The 8,681-nt window shown below is 41.2% G+C and overlaps 1 protein-coding gene across 1 annotated transcript; it reads left to right on the top strand.

Annotated features, from left to right (window-relative positions):
* Nucleotides 1–645: 645 nt before the first annotated feature.
* LOC144685120 (interleukin-8-like) lies at nt 646–8,386 on the top strand. The gene is made up of 4 exons (XM_078549624.1): nt 646–927; nt 4,738–4,867; nt 5,102–5,181; nt 7,726–8,386. Exons 1-4 carry the CDS (start codon nt 867–869, stop codon nt 7,743–7,745), a joined length of 291 nt encoding a protein of 96 aa, XP_078405750.1. The 5' UTR covers nt 646–866; the 3' UTR covers nt 7,746–8,386.
* The last annotated feature ends 295 nt before the right edge of the window (nt 8,387–8,681 follow it).

The raw sequence follows: 8,681 nt of genomic DNA, 5'->3' as shown, positions 1-8,681 counted from the left end.
AAATATTAAAAAGCATTTTTTAATATTAAAAATATTAAAAAGTAGGCTTTGATTGTATCAATGTTTAACTGTCTGTCATTAACAGTTGTGCTGCTGTCACGTTTCCTACATTACAAAAGTGACTACATTTCAAAAGTACTTCATTGGCTGTAAAATGCTTTGGGGTATCCTGTGGCCATGAAAGGCACTATATAAAAACAAATCTCTTTTTAACCATCCTTAGGTGGCATGGGGCAGGGAGTGGTGATAGACTATTAAGGTAAGGTGTTATTGACACCATTACATAGTAAGGACTTGATTAGGTGACCTTTGACATAAAAATATGCCTCAGATGCCTCAAAAGCTACACCTAAAATATTACACTTATCACAATCGATTGTAACCTGTTGCTGCTGTAAACCATGCAAAAGTTTACGGCAAGGGTTAAGGAACAAAAGCAAAATGCTGTGGATTCTGAAAACATGAAATAAAACAGATGATGCTGAAAGCACTCAGCAAGGCAAGCAGCATCTGTGGAGAGAGAAACAAAGTTAACCTCTCAGGCTGATGACATTTCATTAGAACTGTTGAAGAGTTAAAGGTCATCTGGTTAAGCCTGAGTCATGGAATGATGTTGATAATATCTTCCCTTCATTTTAATGACATCAATGTTAAACAGTGTTTAATTCTGAAGGGAATTTCCTCATGGGGTTCCCCATGTTTAGCAATGCTCACCTCTGCAGGTTGTGCAAAATGAAAGTGGACAAGCTTAATAAGCAGGAGCTCAGTGGACCACTCTTCAGTAGGACTTCACTCAGCAGAGAGGGAGAGAGACGGTAAACAAAGGATCCTTCAGCAAAAATCTCCTCAGCATCCCAGAGTTAAAGATGAACAGAGCAGCCACTCTGATCATCCTCATCCTGCTTCTGTGTGCCGTTACTGCACAGGGTATGTTGACATTTGTGGACGTGTTTTAGAGTGGAAAAGAGTCTTGAATTTGAGTTAGTAACTTGTTTATTCCACCCTAGTATATGTATCGGAGTGTGCTCCTCAGTTATAGGGGGAAAAGAAGCTTGAACAAATTTCATTTTATGACTAAAATCTGTATATAATAATAACTTTTGAAATGTAATGACAGCACAAAGAATCATTTTAAGCTCCCTTTAATCTGAAACTCCATAACTTGGAAATGATTGTTGTTGATATATGAAAAAGTGCTTAACGCCTTTACAGCAGCCTCCCCGCAGCTGCTTTTTAAGGAAGTGTTCATCTGTGTACATTTCATGTGTGCCTGGCAGCGGGTAGAGGAATGCTGCATGGGCGAGTTAACCCACTCACTGATGCTGCCTACAGGAATTTCTGGGTCTGAAATTTGTCTTTGCAAAATCGTGTAAATTATGCAATTATGTTATCTCTAGGCTAATCTCTAGCTGCTCCCAGCATATCAGGCATAGTTTAAAAAAGCATTCTACCAAACTTGGGACAATTAATATTTAATAGCCTGGGATTTTGATGAATTTGCGTTATTGGCGATGGTTGCCATTAGAAAGACCCTTGTTTGCTCCGATCCAAAGCCAAAATTTGCCAGGTCCAGGGAAATTATCCGCAGCAATGATGATCGTAGTGATCCAAAAAGCTTTGAGATGGTGCTACCACTCAGAAAAACCCACACAGCTCAGTACATATGGGGACAGCAGTGCTACTCCTGAGCAATCCAGTTGCCGTTAGTGCAGAAGAAAACAGCAAACTTTTAAAATTAGCGCGTAGCACATTGCCTTGTCTATTCTCGATATTCTGCAGGACATTGTTGACAGTTCACAAATCTTCAATAACTCTGGGCAAATCAGAAGAGTATTTGGAATTCAAATGTACCTCTCTGCTATTGGTTGAGCAAACTAATAGTAAATCTGTGATTAGTTCTAAAACTTAGCAGCAATCACTAGTAAAATTCACTGCTTGAAATGAATTTGGTTGGTTATCAGCTGAATAAAATAATTTATCAATTTCAAAAACAGTTCACAGATAGCGTAAATTTTTTGTGCCTTTTGTCTATGTACACACTAGCTTGCCATTTCGAGAACCATGCAGTGATGCTGTGGCATTATTTAATGTGCCACCTGTTTAATTTTATTGGATGTCTGATTCATTGTTGTTCCAATAGTAATGCATTTGTTCGACCCGACTCTTCAGCGCTTTCTGAAAAGATGTTCTCTCCAAGTGAAGATAAAAGATGACTAAGTTAAGGTTGAGGGAGAGAGATAAACAAAAGAAAGAAAAACTTTTAAATCTACAACAACAATTAAAATATGTAAGAATGAGACCCCAAACTTATAAACACATTGGGCTGTAACTTCTGAGCTCCAGGACAGTGCAACCTCGGGAAGTTGGGGGGGGGTGGGTGGGGAGTGGCAGGGCTAATTCCCAGGAAAAGTTTGCACTCAATTGTCTGGAAAGTGCAATCTGATGGGTAATTGCCCTGCACTGGGAACCATCCAAAAATGCGACTTATATCGGAAACTTCTGATGGTTCTGACTGTGTTACATCAATAGCTACCCAGAATAAGTTAGAAGGGCTAAAATCACCTCTAACTTCTGGGTAACTATTGTACAGACCCACACCAACCTCCCAACAGGGCTCTCCCCACAACCCTGAACCCCATGGGATTCCTCCCAACCCCCTGACTACCACCCCCCACAAAGGGATACACCCACAGGATTCCCCCCATGGATCTGCCCCCAAGGCCCGACTCCCAACTTTCACCACCTCCCCACCCCCAAGACTTGACCCAACCCCCACCGTGGCTCGATCTGTCCCATCCCCCAAGGCCCAACGGACCCAACCCACCACCCCGAGGCCTGGCCCAAACTCCCCCTGAGACCTGACCCAACCTCCCTGAGCTTTGGCCAAACTCGGCTTCCCCACCAAGACCTGACCCAGCTCCCCCAAGGCTTGACTCACCACCCCCCTGAGGTCTAACCTGAACCCCCACTCAGAGATCCAACCTGACCCAACACCACCACCCCCCCACCCCCCCACCCCCCACCCACCCGAGGCCTGACCCGACTCCCTTCCCTGAGGCCCAAACCCCCCCCCCTACAAGGCACAACCCAACCTGACCACCCCCCCCCAACCACAAAATCCCTGCCTCACTCACAAATCCTACCCACATACCTTATACACTTACCTACTTCCTGGCCTGTCTAGGAACTTTAAACTTGGCTGGACCTTTAACTTACCTGGTTTATGGCAACTAGCTCTGTAAAAAAGGGGGTGCAGCCTCCTTGCATTCGACAAAGCTGCCCTTGACGCTGGGCCCTGGGGATGTGCTGCACTGCCCAGATCTCACCCAGCCTGAGTTGGAAGGTCAGGTGAGATGGGATGGAAAAATATTTTGGGTAAGAAAATAGGAGCGGAATGGTGATCTGACTCTGATTGCCATTCATCGGCCAACACATCTATTGTTGTGATGTGCTGCTTTCCTACACCAATTGGAAAGCAAAAAGACCCATTGCTCAATTAGATGATGCTTGACTATCAGCCAAACATCCTTTTCCCGCACCAATTTTCAATATTTTTATATCCGGCAATGAGAAATCTTCAAAGAAAAAGTCAAAAAACCCAATTTTTTTAATGTCCCTTTAATTTTTCTCAAGGGTCACACACAGCAGCATCCTGGAGATTAATTGCGGCTTTCGAGCATGAGGGGATGATTCCGGCCATCAGGGCTTATAATGAGATGTTAAAGTATTGAAATTAGGTTCCCGATGTGGGGTGGCGGGAAATGCAGACTGCCGTGGACGGGTGGAGCAGAGGATCGCAAACCGACTTCATGATGGCGTAAAACTGACTTTTGGTCTTCTCGTCATATTGTGCGCTTACACCGCCAAACATGCACAACGCCAACAGGGGCGGAAAATTTGGTCCTTAGAGTGCAATTCTGATTGCAATGTTATAAAAAGTATATAGGGGAACTGAAGAGGGTGCAAGATACCAGAAATGTGTGGGTTTACATACCAGAAAAGAGTGACAGGCCGAGCCTCCTTTCTCTTCTGAATAAAAAACCAAGGGGTGACCGAATAGAGGCCTTTAAAATTATGAAAAGTTTTGATAGAGCGGATTAAAGAGAATGTTTCCTCTTGTGGGGAATGAGCTCAACTAAAGGCCATCCACATAAGTTAGTCACCAAGAAATCCAAAAGGGAGTTCAGAAGGAACATCTTCACTCAAAGGGTGATAAGAATGTGGAACTTGTTACCACAGTGACTGGTTGAGGTGAATAGCCTAGATGCATTTAAAGGGAAGCTAAACAAGCAAATGAGAGAGAAGGGAATAGATGGTTACGATGGTAGATTTAGATGAGGAAAGACGGGAGGAGTTACAGCATAGCTTGTGAGGAGCAGGTCAACTTGACAGCAACCTCCTGACTTTATGTTTAACTGCTCTTGTTTGGTTTTCAGAAGTTTACTCTTTAATAATGGTGAGCGCTGACAGCCTCTCTATTATTTTTGCTGCAACATCCGGGTTGTTGTATTTTAATACCATGTAGGTGCATCTCTCTGTAGGCATGCTGCTAATTAATGCTTGAGGAGGGATGCTCTCTGCAAATGAGTGTTTGTAATTTTTGAGTATTAGGATAGATATACTCTATCACAATAGGTTATATACAGAAGAAATATGAATATCTCAATGTAAGCATAAAGCATGAGGTTCCCCCACTTCAACTGATAATTGAATATAACTTAAAATACCTACTCACAGGCGTTCCGATCCCAGGAATCCAGGGACGCTGTAAATGTATCTGGACTACCTCCAGGCCTATTGACCCAAGGACTATGCAAAGTATGAAATATATTCCCAGAGGATCTCACTGCGTGACAACAGAGATAATGTGAGTAAATGTATCAGAGCCTTCCCTTGTACCAAAGAACTGACACCTTCTTTTGCTTTTTATTATGTCTATTTAACTAAATTGTGCTCTTTGTTACAGTCACTTTGGATTAATTGGTGCTTATGAGGCATAATCTAAGAGTTTTCTTATAATTTTTTGCTCAATTCTCAACTTTCAGTGGGGGGCTTGCAATTTCTGTGGGTTAGATTTTAAAGGTTTGCTTTCTCTTCACAGTGTCACCCTGAAAAATGGCAAGAAATTATGCGTGAATCCTACAGCCCAATGGGTGAAGATCATCATTAAAGCCAAGAAAGGTTGGTGTTTCTTAGGATTTGGATGAAAAAGAAAGAAAAACTTTCATTTACATCGTGCTTTTCATGACTGCTGCACATCCAAGAGCTTCACAGCCATTGAAGTACTTTTTGAAGTGTAGCCACTGTTGAAATATAGGAAATGAAGTAACTAATTTACACTCAGCAAACTCCCACAAAGAGAAATGTGACATTGGCCAAAGAATCTGCTTTTTGTGATGTTGCTTGAGTGTGATGATTTTGACCCAGAAACAGTACAGTAAGAAAGCTTTGTATTTTTTTAAAGGCCTGTGGAATCTGTGATTGTTATTAAGATTGTTAGAGAAAGACGTTTAAGAGTTTGCATCAATTGTAAAGGTTCAATTGTAATTTTCTTGGATAATAAAAGATACTGGTCCATGTGACTTGGTGACCCTTGATGTCGAAGCAATACCAACAGGAAGGAAGATACAAAGGAGCCATGTGGTTGGCAGACACATAGGCCAGAATTTTACCTTTGGTGTGCGGGCGGGCGCCTGACATGTTGATGTGTGATGACGTCGGGCATGCGTCCCAATGTTATCTTGTTCGGCAGGCGCGTGCTGGAGTCGGCTGCGCACACACCCATAATTGAAAGGCCTATTAAGTCCATTAACAAGCTAATTAACTTGAACTTTATGCTGCCCATCCAACCTAACGGTTGGCAGGCAGGTGAAAAGACCAAGCGGCCTTTACATTTTATAGGAAACCTCATCCACAAGCGGAATGAGGTTTCCTAAAGCTAATACAAATTAAATAAAAACTTTATTTTGAATTTAAAAAAATGCCCCATCTCATGTGACACAGTCACATGAGGGGACATTTTTCATTAAATTTTAATTGTATTTATTAATTTTTTAAAAAGCGCTTCAATCTCCCTGAGGCACGGAGCTGCCTCACGGAGATTGAAGCACTCTTTTGCACACATTCGTGAACTGTGCGCAAGGCCTGACTCTTCCTCCTCCCCCGCCCGCACAGGTAGTGCTCAGCACTGTCGATCATGATCCTCACAGGGCAGGCCTTAATTGGCCCGCCCATGTGAAATCGCGGTGCGGAGCCGATCATGGGCTTACCGACCGCCCCCACCCGCTCCCTCCGAGCCAGCCCGACAAGGGAAAAATTCTGGCCATAAGAGAACTGCAGACACAAAGGGTGGCTACAAGCAGAGGAGCTGGAGGGTGAAGGTGATCAGCGCACAGAGAGAGACACAAAGAGAAAGCAGACAGAGACTGAAAGAAGAACACATTGAATTCTTGTGAGGAGAAGAAGCAAATCATCTTCAGGAGGGGGTCAATTTTTCTGTTTGGAAGAAAAGGAGACAGGAGCTTTTAGATGTACTGTGGGAGCTGGCTGGAAATGTCCAAAAACTGGAAAGATGTGTGAATACCTCAGAGACGCTGCAGAACTGGGTGTTTTCCCAGAAGAGGCCAAACTGTGAACCGGGGTGCTATTAGTTGAAAAGGAACTCTGGAGAGCTACACCATTAGGACTCTTGTGACCTGAGGGAGAGAAGGTTCACTGAAGTGTGCCTTGCTGATGATAATTGTACCCGTGAAACTCAAAGGTGCAAACTGTTGTTGGATAGGACTCTTCATCTACCCTGTGTGAATGAAGAACAGCATATTGTGGAACTGTGTAACTACATTGTGCCACATTTGTGCAGGGAGTGATGCATCTGTGTATGGTTGCATAATTAATTAAGTAAACTCATTCCCCCATTTTATTACTTGTAAATATACTGGAATGTTCCTTTGTTGTATTAACTATTTAAAGTGAAATTTATTTTTTTATTAGAAATATCATTTGCCCACTAATTCACATTTAATTTGTGTTGGTTCTGATTCGTGTTAATGTAAAAGTTACAAAAAGTGAAATCTTGTTGATAATTTCTTTATTTGTGGGTCATTTAGTAAATTTGGTTATTTTGGTTTACAGTTCCCCCACGGGGATCATAACATGAGGGATAAATATTGGCCAGGACACTGGGGATAACTCCCCTGTTCTTCTTCAAAATACTGTCATGGGATCTTTTATACCTTTACAAGCAGGCAGATGCATCTTGGATTAACATCTCATCTGAAATGTGGCACCTCGGGCAATGCAACGCTCCCTCAGTGCTTCACTAAAGTGTCTGCATAGATTTTTCTGCTCACATGAATACAAAACAAATGGCAAAATATAGATTTTACTTCTGACTTATCTCCCCTCGTCTCCTCCTCCCCTCCGCCGAAGCTTTTGTCTTCACACTGGCAATAGTCCTGCTCATACCAGTTTCATACATGAATTATTACAGTATTGACAATACTTAGCAATGAGGTTCTAACTTGCATCATTGTTGTAATGTGCCTTTTACTAGAAGGGAGGCACTTTCCTTCTAACCCTATAAATTCCATGGACATTGATAATGTTGCTCATCTTATATATTATTGTCAGGTGTATAATATTTAATAACATATTTAACAAAGACATTTTGGAGATCATTAAAAGTGGTGTAAGATTTGCAATTGAAAATTTAATTTAATTTTTCAGCTGCCAGACTGCGCAAATGAGTAAGAGACCCTGATTGGATGGACTCGATTCCACATCCAGATCACCTGAAGTATGAATGCTGCAATGAAGAGAGCTTTAGGCAGTGTGCTAAATCGCTGATGTCATCTTCCTGACAGATTGTTCTAGCATTTCCTCTCTGTTTTTGTTAAGAATTTTCCCATCTCTCAAGCCTGTTGCTTATTAGAATTTTAAGCAGAGACAAAGAAATCAATTAAAAAGTGCAATGCAAACAAGCTTTGTACCTTGTTTGAGGCTTTTTTTCCACAGGAAATAATGCATGTAGTTTTTACAACACTGTTATAAGTTGTATTGTGACTGCATTCAATTTGTTTTCTGATTTCTATAATATTTGGAAAATAATTTTCAAATAACTAGATAATTAGATGCGGGAGGAAATTGAAATATATTTCTAAACTTGTGGAAAAACTAAATGAGTCAGACAGTTTTAGTTACATTACCTTTTATTGTTTCAAATGGGACATGGGCATTAGTTTTGACACAACTCAAATTATTCTGTTCCATGTTGCATGGAAATATTGTTCACAATGAACTGATATGTTAATTACACATTACCTCATCACCAATCTATGTTTCGCCTGGATTGAGGTGTTGGCATACCATAAGTATCCAGCTTGGAATAATCATCCATTGTTATATCTATTAAAATGGTTTGAAAGGTGTTTGCTTTGAGCAGTAATTCAATCAATTAAATGAACTCATTCTTCCATTGTAAACATATTGCAATATTTCTTTGTTTCAGGCTGATTCACAAACTAAATTTGGTTCACTGCTGAAATTTTGATTTATTTGCTACATAGATGGCAAAGCAAATGTTTACAGTTATTGAATCAAACATAGTTCCAGCTCCAATTTGAACAAAAACTTTTGTATAAAAATACAAGAAGAACATTTTTCTGTCACTAGCATTGGTGTCA

Source organism: Cetorhinus maximus, chromosome 1 (assembly GCF_964194155.1).
Source record: "Cetorhinus maximus chromosome 1, sCetMax3.hap1.1, whole genome shotgun sequence".
In the NCBI taxonomy this organism is placed as follows: domain Eukaryota; kingdom Metazoa; phylum Chordata; class Chondrichthyes; order Lamniformes; family Cetorhinidae; genus Cetorhinus; species Cetorhinus maximus.
The sequence above is the reverse complement of the archived record's forward strand: the minus strand, read 5'-3'. Positions and strand labels throughout refer to the sequence as shown.

Excerpts from the sequence above, each read along its gene's own strand:
- LOC144685120 (XM_078549624.1), top strand. The coding sequence starts at position 867 with ATGAACAGAGCAGCCACTCTGATCATCCTCATCCTGCTTCTGTGTGCC. Across the intron at positions 4,868-5,101 it reads TGCGTGACAACAGAGATAAT|TGTCACCCTGAAAAATGGCA; the intron begins GTGAGTAAATGT and ends TTCTCTTCACAG. Across the intron at positions 5,182-7,725 it reads CATCATTAAAGCCAAGAAAG|CTGCCAGACTGCGCAAATGA; the intron begins GTTGGTGTTTCT and ends TTAATTTTTCAG.